The 22,797-nt window shown below is 35.0% G+C and overlaps 2 protein-coding genes across 3 annotated transcripts in view; one reads left to right on the forward strand and one right to left on the reverse strand.

Moving 5' to 3' along the window:
* The window catches only part of LOC127836663 (cell adhesion molecule DSCAM-like), a 190,803-nt gene that overhangs the window by 86,045 nt on the left and 81,961 nt on the right, over nt 1-22,797 (forward strand). The window lies entirely within an intron of this gene.
* LOC127836666 (protein turtle-like) lies at nt 13,534-17,074 on the reverse strand. 2 transcript variants are annotated; one of them, XM_052363357.1, is made up of 6 exons: nt 16,765-17,074; nt 16,334-16,633; nt 15,252-15,365; nt 14,712-14,757; nt 14,442-14,494; nt 13,534-13,904 (listed from the first exon to the last, which is right to left on the reverse strand). In XM_052363357.1, exons 1-6 carry the CDS (start codon nt 17,057-17,059, stop codon nt 13,714-13,716), a joined length of 999 nt encoding a protein of 332 aa, XP_052219317.1. In that variant the 5' UTR covers nt 17,060-17,074; the 3' UTR covers nt 13,534-13,713. The 2 variants fall into 2 exon arrangements, with proteins under 2 accessions (XP_052219317.1, XP_052219318.1); XM_052363358.1 differs by lacking the exon at nt 14,712-14,757.

The following is a 22,797-nucleotide window of genomic DNA, read 5'->3' on the forward strand; positions in this document are numbered from 1 at the left end:
CCAAGTACGCCAGCCTTGTTGCTTGCACAGATCCATGAGTTTTGGGTACTTTACCTTCTTCCGCTCGTAGGCCTATTCACATCTTGCCTCCCATGGTGCGGTCAGCTCTATGGTGACGAGCTTCTTTCCTGTCTCTGACCACAGTACAATATCTGGTCTTAGGGTCGTCTGAACCACGTTTGGGAAAACAAGCCTTCTACCAAGGTCAACTTCCATCTTTTAGTCTCTCGTGCCATCAAGAATTGATGCTTTTGTAGGTTTCTGTGTCTTCATGGTCTCACCCGATTTGACGAAAGCGATGTGCCCATGGCGGGGATAATTACCACGTTCCTTCTTTCGTTCCTTCTCTAGCCAGTCAGCCAACTCTCTGAGGACCAGGTCATGCCTCCATCTATATCCTACCTGCGTCAGTGCTGTAGTACAAGATGACAGTGCATGCTCAAGAGTTCCTACTATGTCACACATGCTGCATTTTGGATCTTCTGCGAGTCCCCATCGGTACACGTTCGCTGGGGATGGGAGTAGTTCATAGACAGACCTGAGAAGAAAGGAAAACCGAAAAGGCTCATACTTCCAGATGTCTCCCCAGGTCAACTTCTTGTCTGCGGTTTCCCATGTGGTCCATGCTCCCTGCGCTCCCATTTCTACAGCCCTTGCTTGCCTGGCATTTTCTTCTGCTCTCCTGACCTCAGACTGAATCATCGCACGCCTCTCTTTCTGGTCTGATCGGCTCCACAGTACCACCTTTCTCGAACCAATTCTTTCACGTCCAACAGCAGTCACTCCGACAATGTCTTTGTGCTTGAGCGCGTTCTCTGTTTGGCTCACAGACTCTGTCGCTGACCATTTCCCGCTCGTTCGTGTTTGGATCCCTGCCTCCCGGATGAGCTCATCCGGAGAGTACCTCAAGGTCAACGCAAGTCTTGCTTTTGCTGTCTTAAACTCTTCTACAAGTGAATATAGCGGAAGCTGTAACTTGTTGCTCTTCCCGTAGAGTCCAATACTGGTAAAGCTGGGTGGAATTCCTAGCCACTTCTTGAGGTGTCGACTAGTGGTTCTCTCCAGGGCTTCCACTGTTGTGCTGGGTACCTCGTAAAGCATCAACGGCCAGATTAGTCTTGGGAGCAGTGCGTGCTGGTAGAGCCAAGCTTTGAACTTGCCGGGTGGTCCGCAGCGGTCTATCTTCTTGAGACCCTCCTCTTCCTGTTGCTCTAACTTCTTGACATTGTCGCGATCTTGTAGGCTTGAATCAAACCACTTGTCCAGGCATTTAATTGGACTTGTCACTATGGAAGGAATCTCTTCGTTCTGTACGTAGAGTTTGAAGCTCTCTGTTGCCTGTCCTTTCTTTATGACGAGAGATCTGGATTTTGCTGCTTTGAACTTCATTCTTCCCCATGAAGCAACATCCGTTAGGGCTATCAACATCCATCTAGCTTGGACATGTGTTGTTGTCGTCAATGTGAGGTCATCCATGAAGCCTCTGCCAGATGGGAGATAGATGCCTGACTCTGTCTTTGGTCCACGTGTCTCTCGTTGGGCAGCATTTCGCAGCAGGTTCATCCCCATGATGAAGAGCACCACGGAAACTGTGCAGCCAGTAACGGTTCCTTTCTCCAACCTCTGCCATCTGGTTAGCTGGTCACTAACAGTAAACCGGAGCTTGATTCCATCCAGGTAACTGGTGATAATTTTCTGTATGTGGCCGTCCACATGGTAGTGTCGGAGCGCTGTATAGATGAGCTGGTGTGGAATGGACCCGTATGCGTTGGCCAAGTCGAGCCAAACTACAGTGAGATCTTTCCTCCCTTTCTTTGCGTCACTTATTAGGTGTGTGATAGCACTGGTGTGCTCTATACAGCCGGAGAAACCGGGCACTTATCCCTTCTGGACCGAATTGTTAATGTATGCGTTGCCTGTCAGGAAAGATGTAAGTCTTCTTGCAAGGATGGCGAAGAATATTTTCCCCTCGACGTTGAGCAACGAGATCGTTCGGAACTGGTTGACCGTCTTGGAATTGCGTTCCTTTGGTGTAAATATCCCTTCTGCCTCTTTCCAAGCCTCTGGTACATGCCCCTTCCTCCAGACTACTTTGAGAAGCCTCCATAGACGCTTGAGAAGTAGTGGGCACATCTTGTACACTTTGTACGGGATGGCATTGGGTCCTGGCGCTGAGGCAGCTCTGGCCTTTTTCACAGCTTCCTTCACCTTGCCTAGCGTTGGTTCCGTCGCATTCTGCTGTTTTTCGGGTTGCTTCGCTGGATCTATTCGGTCGCAGTGTCCTAGCACATCTTCTCGATTGGGGTCAGAATGGGTCACATGAAGGTAGTTCTCTACTTCCTCTAGTGGAGTTTCCAACTTTCCTGACCTTTCTTTGTCGAGAAGAGATCTGCCGAACTTGTATGGGTTGGCTGTGAAGGCTACCCTCTTCTTTGCCCGTTCCCGTGTCTTTCTTCTGCTGTTTTCGGCTTTCCGTAATGATAGCAGCTGTGACCGAACTGTATCTCTGAGCTGTAAGTCCAATCCTCTCTGTGGGTGAACTAGCACAGTACCTTCGTCAACATTTATTATTGTATTTTTTAACGAGAAACTGTATTGGAAAAGATTAATCGGGGGAGATACATGTTTTAATATTAACTCGCTTTGCTTGTTCATTTTATTAGATCAACGGTCTTCCTCATCTGTTGGGGCTGCAGCGGGAGGTGCTGTAGGCGGAACGCTCCTGGCAGTCATCTTGGTGATGCTCTGGAAATACAGGAATGCGTTTAAACGTATGTATTCACTGGAATTACCGTTGATGTTATGGTATACATAAATAGCATTGTAAAATGTATATATTTGTTGAACAGTAAGTAACTTGGCTCAATAAGGTTTTTAATACTTAGTGATTTTTTTTTATTTAACCTAGCTCTATTTTATGAGCGGCTTTTTAGTTTTGACTGCTAAAACAATATTATTTTTGAAAAAGTAAAAAAGGCCATCTTAACAAATTGTATGTTTTTTCTAAACTGTGTTAAAAAGTGATTTTATTATAATGATTTTTTTTATATCTCCCAACACAATTTTAAGCTAAAACACTCGTTTTTTAAATTAAAAAATGGTTGACTTTAACGTGAATTTTAAAGTCATTTTAATAGAAACTAATCGCGGAATCGGGAAAGCCCCAATAAACGTAAAATAAGCAGATGCGTTTGATATTTTGAATGTAAAGCTTTTTACTTTTTAGTGTTAGACGTTTATTTGTTTAAATGTACCATTGTTGAAAATTTTGCATACAGTGTAACTCATGTATGTTAACGCCTATATCAAACCAATCGTTTATGTATGTGTCTCAGCTCCTATTGTGTAATTGTTTGATTGTTACATTTTGTTTGACATGTTCAGGTCAACCTAGCGAAGGTGCTCATTACGATGACCTGTTCCATAGACAGTATGTTACCATTTTTATTTGTTTGGATGAACATTCCATTTTGCAATATTTGTTTCCAACTCATTGACATTGTACGTTAACATTATTCTGCGTAGTTAAGTTGATTATTAGTCTGCGTGATGAATGCAGCACTATAAATCAGGACATCTCTTGCTCCAGAGCCAATGTCCCTGCTGCCAATACCAATTCCGAATATGAAACCTGCAAAGCCGGTAAGATCTTAGGGATAATGTGTTCTGTGGTTGATGCGTGGACAAATTTATGGATCATAATTTATGTCGTAGAACAGCGTTATCGCGCGTTTTTATATAAAAAATAACTAAATAATTAATTGCAATGGCATCTAATGCCACCTGAGTTGTTATCACCATACAGTGCTAGTTGTCCACAGTTTTTAAATTTAAATAGTCAATATATACTTAATTAATCTGGTGAATCCTTATCCGCTAACGTAGACACATTCACCACTTAAAAGTATGTTCTGATAACAAACCAGATTTAAATATCACTGACAGGAGATTGTAAGATCATTGTGAAATGAACTTTATGATAGACTGGAGACTCTGACTCTGTCAGCATCAACATTTTTCTGTATGCCATGAAAATACAGGCCGCAGAACGCGCATAACATATAATTGAGGAAATTTGTGAACACATATTTTCAGTTTGAGAGTGTTGGGTATAATAATATATTACAAACCGTTCATTTGTACCATTTAATTTAAACAGTTGTGAAACTTTAAATAACCAAACTATCATGTTGATTTAAAATAAGATACTCGTTTCTCGTGCCAAATAAACACAGGATGAAAGATGCAACACAATATCAATAATAACTTATGTGCATTTTTATAGTGCATGTCAACGATGTTGGGTTTCCAACCACTTGAAGGCTACCAAAACACTTCGAAATGAAAGCAACCCATTGTTTCATTTCAGAATCGCAGCACACAAACCAGTACGAGACATTGGCTGAAACTTCTTTCCACGAGTATTCGGTGTTATCACCTGGTGGCAAACAGGATTATAGTGAAAGGAACCGTGAAACTCAAGTTTCTGAAACTGATCGTGCTATCGTGAATCAGGAAAACGCCTATGTTAATTTGTCATTTTCAGAAACATAAATATCGTTTGATTTTGTGATCGGAGTGATTACATCATTTTTTTATAGCGCACATTAAAGTATTCACACATTCAACTTTGTTTGATTAAAATTTTTAATGATAGTTAGTTGTAAGTATGCGCAGAATGTGCATTGTATTTATACAATCAATATTTTTATTTAGATTGTTTAACATTTTTGTATTCATAATGAGACATATAGAGATAAATTTTATTGACCATAAGCATACATGTGTTTAATTTTCCGATAAGAATGTAGCTTTTACATTTAACTAATCAACGCTTGTTATTATCAAACCGTGTTTCGTTGGTGAAATAACTACTTTATTCTTACAAATATGAACATGGAAAATATCTAATAGTTAAAAAATAAGTTTACGATTTTAAGTGCAATATTTATCGAAACAAGTGAATATAACAGTAACAGATAATACACTATTTAATTGCCTATAGTAAACATATGTATGACGAAAAACCGTTACATAATAAAAGCGTTTACCAATTAAAGGGATACAATTCAAATATATTTTTACACTTGAGTTATTGATATCGTTATGCTATTAGTTTCGTAAAACTAAATAAAAATACGAACGACATAATATGTATTATATGATTAATAGTATTTCAACGATATTACTAAATATATGGTTGTTATTTGAATTAATTAAACACCTTTTGAATCATATCTTATACTTAAGATCGTTCGTAGCAGATTATTAATGTACATGTGTTTGTTACAAGTGTTATTTAGAGATACTGTAATGTGTTTTTGTATGTGCATTTTTGCAAATAAAACAATTGTTTTATCGATCATGGAAATTGTATTTTTACGAGAGAGCTTTACACGTATTGAAATGAGCAGTTTCTATCAATTCACTACAGACACAAAAAGTACCACAAAATCAAACGTTCAACGTGCAGCTAGTGTTTAGAAATGATTCAACCACCAGTGACAATTTGACGACGAACACATATTAACCATGTAACATTAAATACTATTCAAAATGTATTGTGTTCATTTAATATGAAGTATTTGTTTTGCATGCTTTCTCTTGTTAACAAACGATTTATTGACTGAATAATCAATTATCTTTTATACTATGTTCTTTATGTTATAATGTCAACACCACCAGTATTATGCTACTCGATCAAGGCGTCATGAAATCTCACGGGCATTCACTTCAACCTTTTATTGAATAATATAACACCATTATGTCGATCATTAAGTCGGTCATCGACCTCGTGCGGAAATTGTTTATTAAAAAAAAACCGCTAAATATGTTATTTTCTTTGGTTGACATTGAGCCTTTCAAATGCCTTAACAGCGGTTAATGCCATACTTTGGCTCTCATATTCCAGCACTTTTAGTGTGTTATATAAATATTTTTATGTTTTAAAAATGTAACATTGTATACACAGAATAAATAAATATCTATATATCTCTCTTATATAACCCTTTCGATTAAAAACAAAACAAAAAAACAACAAACAAGATAAACGCTTAAATGGTTACCTAAAACGTATCGTAACAATTACTTCTATATATTACATTATAATTAAATCTGCCTCAACACTTACCTGTCCCGAAGTAAATGGTACCTGACAATTATGATACAAACAATACAATACAAGGATTCGATAGGGATGATGGTCATTGGATTTCAGCTAGTGGTGAGTTAACAATGGAATTACGAACTTTGTTTTGGTATGCAGTAAAGGATTGCTGAAACCTCTGAAAAAGTCACAATATTTAAAGAACATTCCGTTTGCTGATCAAAATGAACCATGGTGATATCATTGAAAAAGCGAGCTAAATCTGAATTGTATAATACAACTTATTTTGTATTATGTGAAGCTTACTGAGTGATAACGATCATTGCGTTCTTTGTCCAACATGTTTAATTTAATAAAGCTCGTACAGGCGTGACACATGTGAATAAGTGAATAAAATAACTTATAACAGTCCAACTCGATAAATATATCGTCTAGTTATTCCATTCAATCACAATAATTGAAACAATTTAATAACACTTGAGTGCATACGATTATTATTATAATACGAATAAAATTAAATCATACAAAATAATAATAGTATAACCGTCTGTTGAATTCATGTTTTGATATACATCAAAGACAGTTAACTTTATCGTTATATTGTCATTCATACTCTAAATGCTCATACACCATAAGCATATTTTATTGAGCACAGTGCATATCCTTTTTGACAACATAATGCTTAAAGGTCCAATGCCGATTTTAAAACGAAAAATGCTATTTCATAAATATTTATATTCAAAACGAGTGGAATCATTAAGAGCAATTGCAAAAAGTATTATGTTGCTAAAAACGATGATCTTGTTTTCCGTAAACCGCTCGGGTATTTACACCACCTATTTTTAGTTGTGACGTCACTTTTACACGACGCACATGACACGGAAACTCGTCCATTGTTATTAAGGATTGAAGCGTTAACACGTTGCGCTTTACGTCAACTTTGATACTCAATATCGTGTTATGTTAATATAGTTTTACTAAAAACATACGCTTTTTCTATGTTGTTTGTTTTGCATGACAATCATTATTCGACATGGTTCAGTGTGTTGCTTTCGGGTGCAAAGAACGTGGGAAAAGGGAAACAAGGGACTTCGGTTTTGCCAAGGATGATGTTACTCGTAAGAAATGGATTAATAATATATTTTACGCATGCATGTACTAATGGCTTAGTAACAAACAATACACTAAAACCCGTCTCTTATCATTAAGGACAAATAGGTTAATCATCTGAACAGCTATAAAAAAGGACAAATAAATTCCATTTGATAAATAAATATAGCTACAGCTAACTAACCAAAAATATTGAAAGTATAAAAAATAACATTTGGACTGGTTTCAATAATAATTCCATAACTTAAGAAAGTATGAGAGAATCAAAGTGTTGATACAAAATAATTATGTAACTTTCTAATACTGATATTTAACTCAAACAAATTACCGTCTATTACACAGATTATTATTATACATTTTAAAATGGAATTGGAATAGTATTAGTAAACATATTAAAGATATTTACTAACACGATTCAGTATGTTATATTGAAATATTCAGATAAAAATGTAAATTGAGAAGGGTTTTGTGCATGGATTGTAATTACTAGTACAATTTATTGATTTCATAAATAATGAACAGCTTGGCATTCCTCTGAAATGGGTATCCGGACAATCGCTCCCACGGACAATCGCTCTAATTTTGACACGGCGGACGTTTGCTCCTACGTTCTTGTGACAACCCGGACAGTCTCTCCTACATGACTTTTACAATCCGGACAATCGCTCTTTCATTATTTTTTACAAACCCGGACAGTCGCTCCTACATAATTTTGACACCGTGGCCATTGGTTCATAAAATGAGATGCAAAACCCTAAAACATAGAATACGTCGATCAAAGGTTAACACAATTTATTAGCCAAAATTACATTTACTTTGTGCGTACTATCATAAATACGAAATAAATAAAGACCAATATTTCAACTTCTCAAGCGGTCTTTATGTAAACACTGTAACATTCTCGAAGATGAGTTCCATTTCTTACTCGAATGTACAGTTTTTAATAGCCACAGAAAACAATATATACATAGATATTATGATGGATTTCTTAGTTTCTCATGTTTCAAGAATTTTCATATTTCCATGGCTACCAGTCAAATTGACACCAGTTACCAATGTTGTGTATTAGTCCATACAAAGCTGCCATTAGTGTCATGGAGTTTATGGCTTTTTGGCTGTTGAAATGGATATATCACAGTTGATTATTGCAGACACAGTATGGTTTCAGATATGAGATAAACCCAAGCCAAATTATATCAACAGACATAAAACTGTATAAAATGTATTACAATCAGACCAGTGCTACAGCTAAGCTCACCAAGGAGTGCAGCTCCATGTCCCACCAATGTCCCACTCTGCCCACTTGGACCTACACCATGCTATCGTTTTGATTATCACGTGATTATAACGGAAGTTGTATTTATCAATAAATTAATATAAATGTTCACACTGAAACTCTTTTATTATGAATAGAAACAGTGTTTAAAATTTAAATTCATGTAATTAGAAATATTCACATTCCTTCCTAATAAGAACTGGTGCAAGTATCCGTTGTATTTTTTATTATTAACCAGTATTTTGTATACCCTAGTCATATTCAACAATCTTGTACTGAAGAATAACAATCAAATATTTTTTTCCCGACACGTGCATGAAAACAGTTATATATTTACCAATCCGTATTCCCAACCCGATGGTCGTCTTGAGCATCGACCTCGCTGTCCGAGTCAGAATCAGAAAAATCTCACTGACTGTCGCTAAATTGTGGCTCATACATGTGTGGTTGAACGGAAAGCTCATCATAATCACTATCATCTTCCATTTTCGATCAATTTTTCTAATTAAAATTTCGAGAGATAAAACATCCGAAGACATATAACGCCGGTTAGTTATTGAGAGAATGAACAATGGAAACAAGTGACGTCACTTCCTGTTTGAATGAAAATGGCGAGAAGATCGCAATTTGTGAAAAATCGCGACGTTGTCCTCTTCGTTCTCGCTAACAATACCGTCAGTGAATTGAAGTGTGGTGCGAAATAGTTTGAATATGCACTAAACTCGACAAATAAAGGTTGTTTTTTTTTAAATCGCGGCACGTGAACTTTAAATTATCTTAAAAAGTGAGAAAAAAAACTTATTTAATGCCGAACATATAATCCTAATTTGCCCTAGAATACCCTTTAAACTGGAAATAAGACTAGTAATACAAATGTATCCTGAACAAAACAAGAGGGCATGAAAGGCCCAAAGTCGCTCACTTGAGATAAAATGAAATGACCTTGTCTTTGCAAGATATGAATGGAACAAATGTTTTGACCAAGTTTCATGAAGAATGAACAACAAATGGCCCCCTGGCGGCCATGTTTTTCAACAGACCTGAACCATTTTTGAACTCGTCCAAGATATCATTAGAACAAATTTTCTGACAAAGTTTCATGAAGATCCGACATTAAATGTGGCCACTACAGTGTTAACAAGGCAAATAATTATGACGCACAACGGATGACAGACAATTGACAAAAGGTGATCACGTAAGGTCACCATGAGCAAAAAATATTATGCTCATAAAGATTGTCACCATGTTTGAACATGATATTATTAAAACTAATTGAGAAAACTAAATCAAGATATGATAACAACATTTGTACTCAGCAAGTGTCATTCAGATTGAACTAAAATGTCACTATAAACAACTGTAGACATACAAAAAACAACGACCCACTATGAGAGCCTTGCTTTTGAACAAACATATGAACTATTTTCAGACTCACCTTGCAATTATCTTTTCAATTAAAAAATCAATAGATCTGTTTTAAAACACAAATCTTTGATAATCACACAAACAATTCAGACCTCATCAGTAAACTGTGTGCCTCAGATTTTTTATCTTCTCTTATCTAAGGAGCCACACATCAAAGAAATAGCACAACAAGGTATGAAGTTGCTGATCTAAAAATAGAACAACAAGGTTCACTCAGAGATGTGTATTGATTTGTGTACTTTATGCCACGCCCCCTAGCAGCCACGTTTTTCAACCAACTGGCATCATTTTCGAACTCGTCCAACATATTATTGGGATGAACTTCTTACCAAGTTTCATGAAGATTGGACAATAAATGTGGCCTCTAGAGTGTTAACAAGGTTTTACTATAGCCATATATAGCCATATAAGGAAAAATGCCCCGCCCCTTGGCAGCCATGTTTTTCAAGCAAACGTAACCATTTTCGAACTCATCCAAGATATCATTTAGACCAATCTTCAGACCAAATTTCATGAAGATTGGAAATAAATGTGGCCTCTAGAGTGTTAACAAAGCAAATATTGACGCCGCACAACGCACGACGGACGACGGACAAAAGCGGACGGACGGACACATTGTGCCCAGGTGAGCTAATAAAAATAGTAATTTATGTTGATCTGTTATGTCTAGTTTCAGTCAAACGATCATAACATGAAAACTGGTTATCTACTGTGTCTTTTTGCGATTTTACATCATATAACCATTTAAAACATACATACGTAATCGTTTATTATCCTGCATCTTACGGGACAGAATGGATTTGCAGTAAGTGGGACACGAGCGGTATGCATAGTTTGGGATGATGATACTTTGAAAGAAATGTAAACGTATGCATCTTTTGGGTTCAGTTATATTTATTCCACAAAACTAGCATTGAAAACTATTAAGAATGTATCGGTTTATAAATAAGCGGAATAATGCACTAAGGTAATGTAAGCCTTGTTAAAACACTCTTTGTTTGACGCCACCCTTACACTTTATAAATTATCATATTCTTGCCAAGGTGTACCAGTTGTGGTCAAAGTGTAAACTTATAACAGCGGGCCTTTTATCCGCTGATATTATTACACGAAACGCAATGAATGATATTACAGATAATGTAAAATAGTTCTATAAGAGGGTAAGATCTCATTGAACAATGATATATCTTATAATGTTCATAAGGTGTTCACGAATACAAACATTTTACGAATGCGTTCTTGCCATAAAATTCAGAATAAGCATATGAAACCACTGGAAAAGTTGATTCTTTTTTATTCCACCCGTGTCAAAAATATGCTACGGTGTTTAGTAATTTCTTTCTTACACAAATTAAAGGGGCCTTTTCACAGATTTTGGCATGTTTTGAAGTGTGTCATTAAATGCTTTATATTGATAAATGTAAACATTGGATCTAAAAAGCTCCAGTAAAAAATCAAGAATAAAATTAAAAAAAGGAAAAAAAGTAGCCCGGAGCAGGGCTCGAACCAGTGACCCCCGGAATCCTTTAGTAAAAACCACTTAGACCGCTCGGCCATCCTGCCAATTATATATCGGTGTCGTATTTTATACTTTATATAAGCAATCTTCGTAGTTTCACAAAATTAAACGACAACAACAGAACTCTCCAAATTATTCAATTGTTTCGCCTTGCAACGCTTTATAATTTTCAGGTTTTTAAATCGTCAAAAGATGCATATAATGGCTTTATTACACCATGGTAAAATGTTCAGTATTACTGTTTCATCACAAATATCATAACTAAAACGAAAATGTGCGAATCTGAAACAACTTTTTCAATTTTGTCAAGTTACCAAAACGTGAAAAGATCCCTTTTAAGAACGCCATACACGCGGACACTTCATTTCACGATCATTCGGTTATATCACCTTGCGGTATACAGGATTACAATGTAAAGAGCCGTGTCCCAGAAAGTTCAGTAAATGAATGCACGATAGTGAAAGACTAAAACGCCTATGTGAATGTGTGATAATCGAAACCATAAACATCGTACCATTGTAACTGAAATGGTAACCTCAATGATAATTATAGGGCATATGCATTTGTATTCACATACTACAATATATTGAATTGCAATGGTCAGTGTCTGTAAGCTTAACATAATCGATATTTTAATCATTGTTGTTAAATATATGTTCTATTCATACTGGAACATGTTATTGAGAGTGTATTGACCTCATATAAACATACTTTATTATTCATTCAGAATGCAGCGTCTACATAAATTGCAAGTTTTTTAACTAAATTGTACTATCATTTACGAAACAGGTTTACTACTGATCATATCATTTTGAATTGCAGACAACATACATATTATTTTAAATGAAGGAAATCATCGACATTTATTATTTATTACAAAAAGGGCGTTAATTACAGGGAATGTATAAATGCAACATATATTTATTCATGACTTTCGATATCTTTATGATATAATGATTGGTTTATTATATTTTTTTCACGAACGATATGATGCATTTGATTCACATAATATCAAACAGATTGCTGCATGAACGGGTATAATAACAAATAAGGCCATGTTTACAGTATTAAAAACTTGGATATAACAATACCATCGCTTTAAAGGGTTAAATATTTTTGAGGAGTTGAGTCTAAACATGATTTATTATGTTTTATACATGGATATATTAAGCTTATAAAACAATTGTTTTAATGATCATTAATGTTTTATTTGTACGAGTGCTCCTTGTGTTTAGAAGTTACTAAAGCACAAAATGATAATTCAATATGCTTCACATCACAAATATGATCAAACTTCAATTTCAGGTTTGCTGGTGTTCCAATAGGTGTTTACATTAAATCTACAATTTGTGTCCTGCTCAACGTAACTTGCAGCAGATAACTGTAGACGAAAATTGAACCTGTAAATAGGAGATAGGGGCATATTTTGTATTTTGTCGTCCATGTTGAAAAGTAAATTCATATAATTATTGTATGCATCCATGACATTTAATCTGAAAATATTAACAATTAAATGATCTTTAATAAATTCACGTTGTATTACCATAAATAAAAATCTAATATATTTGTAAAGCACACGATCCCAATGCAGAGTTGTTATGGTTTGCTATTCGTCATCTATATTTACAGACATTGAAGAAAACTGTTTCAAAGAAACATAAAATGCCAATCATCTGTTTATTATTCGATACCGCATGTGCGTCTGGTTTAAAATCCATTTCACATGGTGTGTTAATTTATCGATAGAGCTTAACATTAGGAAAATAGTGTGTGGATGAATTCAAAAATAAACATAAAAAGCTCAAGATGCATAAGAAAAATAAACTTTATGCAAAAAGAGGTTAGGTTTTGATGCGGTGTTATAATTGCGTCTAGTCATTAAAAAACATGCACTTGCATCTACAAATATACACAAGTTTTAGTTAATAATTCGAATTTAAGTGTTATTCTACAATTCATTACATAAATAGAAGGACACACAATATATGCTAGCAAGTGCACAGACATTATTTTTTTTCTGAATGACAAATGAAGTGTATTGCAAAAAAACACTTAATTCTAATTGTACACATATAATATTACAATTGTCATATATATACTGCTTATTTGTTTCATTATGAATAGTGCGTGTTTTCAACACTATCAATTCAAATCATTCATATGCATCAATGCCAATGCGCTTTTCACATTTACACGTATGTAACTAGCACTTCGTATTAAATTTGCAACTGTTTAATTTAGTAATTTTACAAATGCAAGAAAAATACGTTACTTTGTTTACTTTTCAGTCTCCGATAATACTAAATTAACATATGATCTGTCTTCTCTCCCTACTGCACAATCATTATCTGAAGCTACAGATTCACGGTTAAAAAAAATAATCCCCTCTGTGCCGATTCTTGATATGGCTGAGTACACATGAAACGAAGTTTCAGCGAGTGTCTCGTACTGGTCCCTCTGCTGGGATTCTGAAATAAAACAATGGCTTAAATTGATTTCAAGCGGTTCTGATAGTCCTCAAGTGGTTTTAATTTAAATTGGTAAAACGGCACTGACCCCATTTCAATGATCGATCTTTGTAATGTTTTGTAGTATGTTAAGTCTTTTTCTGTGTATGCAATCAATTACATTAAATACACTTTTTATATAATGACAAGAATAATTTATCTCGTATGAATATGTATACATTAAAACAGATCATATTGATGATTTTTTTTCAATTCATACGAAAAGTCAAGAATTATACACATTATTGTATTTTCATTAAGATATAAAACCAAACGGTTTGACCGCAGCATACATATTTAAACAACATAAATGACAAGCATAAAAATATGTATACATTTTAAAAATTCCTATAATGTGTTCACTTTATAAGATATGGCAATAATTATACGCATTATTGTACTTTCATCAACACAAAGAACCTGATGGTTTGATCACAGCATACACATTTAAACAACATAAATGACATCTATCAGTTATTCACAAACAGACAAACATACCAACTCTGCATACTTCATATTCGGAGCTGGTATTGACAGCTGAGACATTTGTCCTGGAGCAAACAATATGATTCTTATTATTGCTTACAATAAAGTGTACACGTCTGGAAATAATTAACATTAGGCGTAGTATTAATTAAATGCTGACGAATAATTAAAACCAGGCGCAGCATTATGTTCAAATCTGAAGAAAAATGAACTGTAAGCGCAGTATTAATGATGATATAGATATAAACGAATCTTATCAAATATATCAAAATGGCTGCATACTGTCCTTTGAATAAGTCAACGTAAGGAGCACTAGCATCAGGATTTCCTGAAATAGGATGAACACTAGACTCGACGCACACTCAGTGCTTAAAACATACTTAAAAAGTATTACATCTATAACTTATACTTAATTATTTATCACCACTTAAAGTGTGTAATTTAAGGATGATGCTCAGCTCCAAAATAGGTCATCAAAAAGTATACTATTATTATCCGATACAATTATGGTCAATGGATAGTAAAATTTTTCAATCTCAGCAGTTGACTGATATGTCCCTACTGTGATCACAACATTGTAACAGTGCACAATAAAACGGTACAAACGATTGTGAAATCAAATACAAATTAAGTCAACTGGGTATATAATAACTCATTGAGGCATTTTGCTAGCTGCTAACTCGATATATTCATGCATAAATTGTGCAATCCTAGTACATGTTTATATATATATATATATATATATATATATATATATATATATATATATATATATATATATATATATATATATACAATACAATAAATACAGAACATACATACTTTTAAAAGTAAATGTGTTTCTACATTTCCAAAGAACAATGCAGATGACTATCGTAAGAATTCCACCGACAGCCCCTCCCACTGCAGCCCCGACAGGTGAAGATGATCCATTATCTAATTAAAAGCATAAAACAGTGTGGTCTGATATGTGTTTTTTTACAGCCTTATTATAAGTCACATCTTTTGACATATTTCATGTTATGGTGATTAGACGTATTAAAAATATTGACAGTGTTTCAATATCGGTAGCCAATAAACACGGAGAGAAAAAAATACAATTGAAATATTTTATTAAGTGCAATTATTAACCTTTCTAATTACATTATGAAATAAATTATGAAATAAATCATTTAAAAATGTTTATGAATTTACTATTGTTTTTTGAAATCAAGCACCCCAGTTTATCCTAAAGAATGGTTATAGGGCAAACTGTTTTAGGATCGTGTGGGAACGTATGGTCTACGGACACACCGAACACCCGACCGATCGACCAACCGATGAGTTGCAAGAAATATATTCACGCTTCTTCGATACTGGGTTCAATTATCTTTTACATAAATATCTCATTAATATTTTACATGCATCGTCGGCATAAATTTTTGATAATTATTTAAACCTTCTCAAAATATATTTAGCGCGCATACTCATTATTGATAGAATCTGTTTTACAAATTAATTTTTTCTAATAAAACACGATATGGTTGTTTATTAGTTTATTAGTTTTATCAGTAAAATACGGCGATATTTTTTAAACACTTACCAAGATTTTAAGTGCAGTGGCATTGATGTTAATATTTTACAGCTTTATTTTGCATGATAAAACACTACGATTTGATGAAATAGACATCTGCATAATGCCTACAATTATACGTTATGAAATTTATATACACGAAATTCGTCATTTACGATCACCTATACTCAATTATTCATTGAATGCCTTCATCTTATTATTATCATAAACATTTTCAACTTGCGTCACCGCCTTATAACGGCAAATGTAAAGCAATGAGGTCGAAATCGACATGCAAAGTGGAATTCTTACCTCACGTATATATTCAGAGATAATGGAAAAAAATGCATACCAGCTTTGGCTGCTCGCCTAACCAATGTTAAAACAATTGTTTCCTGTGATCTTCCAACTGAATTTTCTGCATACATTTTGAATTGATAAGAGGTTCCGGCAACCAGTCCTTCAATCGCTATTCGAGTGATATTTTCAAGTTTAGTTTTGTAAGTCCAATGTTTGCCCGTTTCTTGTTTATATCCAATAACGAACCATTGATTTTCCCCGCCGTTAAATCCCGGTTTCCATTCAACGATTACAGTGTTGTCTGTTAGCGGATCTTCAGATACACGGAAATGCTCTGGTATAGCTGGCTCTTCTGCAAATATGAATTGTAAAACACCTTTTATCTATCCATCTCTAACGACATAATGTGTAAAAAGTCGATCTGAAATACGCAAATACAATATCTCAAGTTTTGACTTTAAATGAACTGCATCATATTATTACCTTTCGCTTGAATAACAAATGTCTGTTCTGTGGTGCCAATGTCATTGTTCACTTTTACCGTATAGTTTGTAAAATCGTCTGCATGAACTTGAAATATTGAAAGGTTTGTCTGAAGTCTGTCTTGAGAAATTTGAATATGACGTCTTCTCGTATCATTAACAATAAACCAGTCTTCATTTACTTTCTTCCGCCAAACAAATGCCGATGAAGAGCTTGGCGGAGGATACGCCATGATAGTGTACGTTAGAATTACACTACTGTTAATTTTCGTCCAAACTTTAGGTGCCGGTGGCATAAAAGGAGAAGATCTCGGTGCACCTTCATAAACAGAAAGTTTAATTATTAATCATTACTTTAATTGAAAATGGTTAGCAACATAATACCGTTACGTAGAAACAGAAAACAAATACATGTAGTAACTCACATTTGATCTTGATTTCAATCTCTCGCACCTGCTGCACTTTATTGTGCGTGTTGTTCGCCCTGCATTGGTAGATACCCATGTCATATTCACATCGTGCATGAGGAATATATGCGGATATTGTGTTGTAATACTTTCCACTCAGTAAATCATTTTCACCGCGAGTATTAATTATTAGTAGCATCGAAGGCAGAGGGTCGCCTTCAGAATCACAGTATAATATCACCGTTTCATTTTCGTCTACCGTAATAATTTGCGAATGCTCAAATCCGCTGGCATAAAACCTCGTTATATCGGCGGCGTCTACAAAATAGATAATGCAAAATATAAAAAAGTTTTAATATATGAGACGTCAATAACACTATAAAAGACGTTTACGTACATAAATATACGTATTTATCATTCACTTACATTGTACATCAACATAAAATATCGTTTCATCGTATGCCGGTAGTGCACAACATCCTGTGGGTGTCATTGTGGTGTTTACTCTGCATTTATATAAGCCTTCGTCAGTGGTCTGCATGTTTGGCAACGCAAGTCGTTGCTCTCGTCCAACAACACGAGATGTATTCACGTGTATCCATGTAAAATTCGTCTCAGGTGGATTTCCAAGTGTGTAAGGGCACGTGGCAGATAAAACCTGGTTTCTCAAAACGGTTTTATTCTCTATATTATGTACGGCCACCGGAACTGAAGTGATTAATTACGCAACGAGTACATCGCAATGTACCGTCGTTACATGCATGGGCGCGTTTAAGTCATAGTATAATAGCTCTACATATTACGTTGATTTATTATGTGACTGACAGGAGGGAAATCAATGGTTCTGCACATAGAATGTGTATTAAATGCTACTGTAAGATAAATATACAAAGAATACATGCTGAAACTTACATAATATGTCAAGTGTAAATATGACATTTGCGTGCCCAATTATGACTTGTGGTGGCACTGTTGAGTTAATAACATTATTGACATCAAGTGTGTAAGGACCCTCCAACAGTACGCGTGGTATTGAGAGTTGTTGTCCATCTTGTTTTATTCCGCCTGGCAGTGTCCATGAATAGCTCGTGGGAGGGGGGTTACTCTTACTTGTACAGTTTATATTTATTGGTTCATTTTTTATTGCCCGAATGGTATTTACTGTTATAAACTTATCTCCGATTGAACAGGTTGGGGGTGACGGCGAGTCTGTAAAAAATTCAACTATGTTCAAGGTATTTTTATCCATGGTATCCATACTGTTAATGTTTAAACAAATTATGGAATAGTAAATTCGTGTGTCCTCCAAAGGGATTAACATTAACATTTATTAGATATTAAAGCTAATACAATGATAATAGGCAGTCAATAGAACTATGAGTTAATTAAACGAAAAATTTGGATGAGGTATACCTTTTTCTTTTGTTATGAACCTATACTGATGGTTTGACGTAAGTTTTATAATACAGATATTAATATAACAACAGACGTCATTTATCATGCGATCACACGAACAAAATAATCACAAACAAAATATAATTATATTATATAATTTTCACTTAAGGGAGATCAGATACATATTCCTAAAAGGACGACTGAAGGATTCAACAACATTTGAAATGTATTTGTATTATTTTCAGTGAGTAAGTCATCTCATTGAGACAGTTACACTTTAAAGATACAAATTGAGTCACTGGTAAAGTATTATTAATATTTATGCGTTCAACATTAATTAGAGTGAAACATACTTACATAAAATGTTAATCCGTAAATCAGTTGTATTAGAATGTGTTTGTGTAGTTCCATATGCTGGCTTCATAACACTTGTGGCCGTGCAGGTGATCATGTCTGTGTTTACTCTATTCTCCCATTTAAGTTCAATTAATGTTTTGTTAATTACGGAACCATTCGATAAGAGCCATGATATGTTTGGCGTTGGATTTCCAGAGGAGTTACATTCCAGCGGAACAGTACTGTTGAGTGTTACGGAAATATTGTCGCCGATAATAACTGATTTGTGTAGAATGGTCGGCCTTGATGGAACAACTTGAAAAAAGAGAAAAAAATACTGATGTTACACATGTTATAATGAATACTAAAACAAAAAATGGGTGTCCAAAAATATTGAAAAAGTAATAACCAATAAAAGTTGTTTACGATTACATCAGTCAGTTCACAATAATCCGCTTACCCAACACATTGATATTGAGCCGCGCGTTTGATGTGATATGCCCGTATCCGTTTGAGACTTTGCAATAAATACTTGAACCATGATCTGCCATTGTAGCGGTAATTGTAAGAGTACTCATCGTTACGTATCGTATTGTTTCACTAAAGCTAAGTAATGTCAGGTTTAAATCATCGGTGTAATCCGACGGCGTGTTTTTGTCTAAATACCAAGTAATAGATGGTTTTGGGCGGCCCTCTGACGATATGCATTTAATGACGTTGGTGGTAACACTTTGTAACACGGAAATCGTCGGTGTGGCAGGAGTCAACGTTACAAATGTCACCGGAACTATTGATAAGGAGGAAATATATAGAGTTATTTTATTCCGATATATATATATATACATATATATATATAACCATAATTCTACACAGTTTTAAGCTTTTTACACTAAGACGTGTAAGCCATAGGTAAATGACATTCGTCGAATGGTTATGTTCGCAAGTAATAAAATGTATAGCAAGTCGACTGGAATTTATAATGTAAACATATACCTGAGTGTTCTAAAGTTAGCGATGCATTGTTCGTTGTATAAGGGATGGAACACGAATAATTGCCAACAGATGAACGTGTAAAATTCATAATTGTCAGATTAAACGTGCTTTCCACAGCGTCGTATGTTAAATGATACAAACTCTTGTTCACCACACTAGATTCCCCAAACGCATAGCTTGCTACATGCGATCCATTATGATCAAAATTTATAAAATTTGCTGAGAAACACACTTGACAAGTCAGATAAACACGACATCCCAGATCCACCAGATTCGATTTCGGTGACATGGTTATATTACAAGAACTGATTTCTGGAACATAAATAAGAGAAAACGGTAATGAAACGTAATGGACAGTGTATCCAATATAAGAAAACAGAAATGTGCCGACTGATTATCCGAATGATCTCTTAAACACATAAGTATCTTTGTAATAATGCATACGTACCTTTTACATGTAGTGAATTTGTCAACCACATAGCTATGGTCAGTAATGATAGTTTCATCTTGAGCCCCTGTTGACAGTTTTAAGTGACTTAAGTGTTTAAAAATTCAAATACATGTAGATATGCTCATACTAAATCAATAATACAAATATATCAGATATAAGACGTCTAGTAGATGCTAATATAACGAAAAGATAACCTCGTAAATACAGTACCTAATAACTTCAATTTTGGTCTTCTCAATAATATAATTGAAATAAACGTTATGATTGCTAAAACGCCAGAATAGTAATATTGCACTCTGCTGTTTAAATTGTTATTGCTTCTGCTACTACGAATAGAACAACATCAGCAAACAAAAGCTTCAACAACAACAACTTCAACAACAACCACCACCACCACCTCCTCCACCACCACCACCACCACCACACCCTTCACCACCACCACCACCACCACCACCACCACCACCACCACCACCACCACCACCACCACCACACCCACCACCACGACCACCACCACCACCACCACCACCAACATCACCACCAACACCACCAACAACACCACCAACACCACCACCACCAGTTTGCTATTTGTAGCAAACATAAATATAAATAGTTGCTGCATGAAGAAGTTAACCATAATTTTCAACGTACCAAGGAGTTGCACTTGTACGATATTGCAGTTCAGAGTTATAGGCATTGTGGTTTACCTCGCATGATGATTGCCAAAACAAAATATCTGAAGTTTCATTTGAATATCATTTAAAGTTAGAGAGCTATGTTTCATGCAAACATCAACCTGTATTTTAATTTGCACGCCCGAATTATAAGAACAAAACGAGCAGAATCATGCTTAAAAGATGGACATAGTAAGTGAATGTTCATAAAGACAATCAAACAACAGTTAACGTTATATTTTAACATTTGTTATAAATAAAGAAATATGGAGATGCTGCACCTAATTTGTTCATTAACCTTAGCTATGACCCTTAAACATTTCTGTGTCAAACTTATACCTGTAGTAGAAACAGTGATTTGGAGATTTTGTACGTGGACTATATACAAAGCATTACATGGACGCCGACGCCGACGGCGATGGCGAAGCTCACATTTGATTGCGTAGTAGGATTCACTATAACACTGCCATACTTATTGCGATTTTCTTTTTCAACAGAAACACTAATTCTCTAACTTGGACGAGATATTATCAGAAGTTCCAAGAAAGTTTCATGATATTTGATGAAGGGTATGGCTTTTAGAATATTCATAACATTTCACTACAGCCATATAAGGAAATGCCCCCCCCCCGAGTCAATGGTTTTCAGCGGAAAAATATTATTTCAAAATGTGCAGAGATAACATTTAAACAGGTATTCGTTAGTTTCAAGTTTCATGTTGATTGGACTATAATTGTAACTTCTAGTGTTATTAAGGTTGAAATATAGCCATTTAAGACAAACAACTCCGTCATCGGCGACCAATTTTTTAAAGACTTATTTTTTTGAAATCTGCTAAGATGTCGTTAGAACCCATGTTTGTATTAAGTTTCATGATGATATCACCAACCAACGTGACTTCAAGAGTGTTTCAAAGGTTTCACTATAGCCTAATCAGAACGAAAGACTGCCCAGGCCGACGGCCGAAATGTTTTTCAACAAATCGAAACCATTTTCGAACTCTGATGTGGCATCATGATTACAAACAAGTTAATTAAGTTTAACGAAGTTTAGATTTAACTACTTTTTAAGATTATTACAAAGAGAACAAGGTCAGCACGTTTTAAATTTAGCCATATAAGTAGCACTGAGTTTTCAACTCATTTTTCTTTAAATTGATCTAGTGACGAGGTTTCGACAATGTGAGGAAGTTAAAATTTGGCCGATATATTATTGCCACAAATGATCTTATCGCATGAAGATTGGGTACTAATTCCGCCAAACCACCAGTTCGGAAACTGACAAATCCCCTTTAACTAGTCAACAAAGAATAAAAATACAACGGGCCATAATTCAGTCAAAACAGAAAATGTCATTTCTTAACAGAACAATTAATTTCCTAACGATAGATCATCTACACGTTAAGTTCATACAGTCCTGAAAGTTTCTAGGCCTCTAGAATTGTGACAAGTTTTTCTAATATTTTAAGGGGTTGCCTTTTGTTTGGACGCAGATGACCCATATTTTAACTTGATCTAGAAGTTAAAAATGTTTAATATCTGATCAAAATTAAATAAAAATGTGGCCTCAAGATTTGATATATTTGCCAAGCTGTTATACGCACACAACCCAGATTCAAACCCGGCATAGAGAAATGTTTTTACCAAGTTTCATAAATGGTGAGTGATACATGTGGCCTGTATATGGGTTACAATGTTGTACTTAGATTTGACCTGGTGACCTAGTTTTTAGACGTACATAATCCATATTTACAGTCGGCTCATTAATTGTCAAGGTAAATA

Source organism: Dreissena polymorpha, chromosome 6 (genome assembly GCF_020536995.1).
Source record: "Dreissena polymorpha isolate Duluth1 chromosome 6, UMN_Dpol_1.0, whole genome shotgun sequence".
Lineage (NCBI taxonomy): Eukaryota > Metazoa > Mollusca > Bivalvia > Myida > Dreissenidae > Dreissena > Dreissena polymorpha.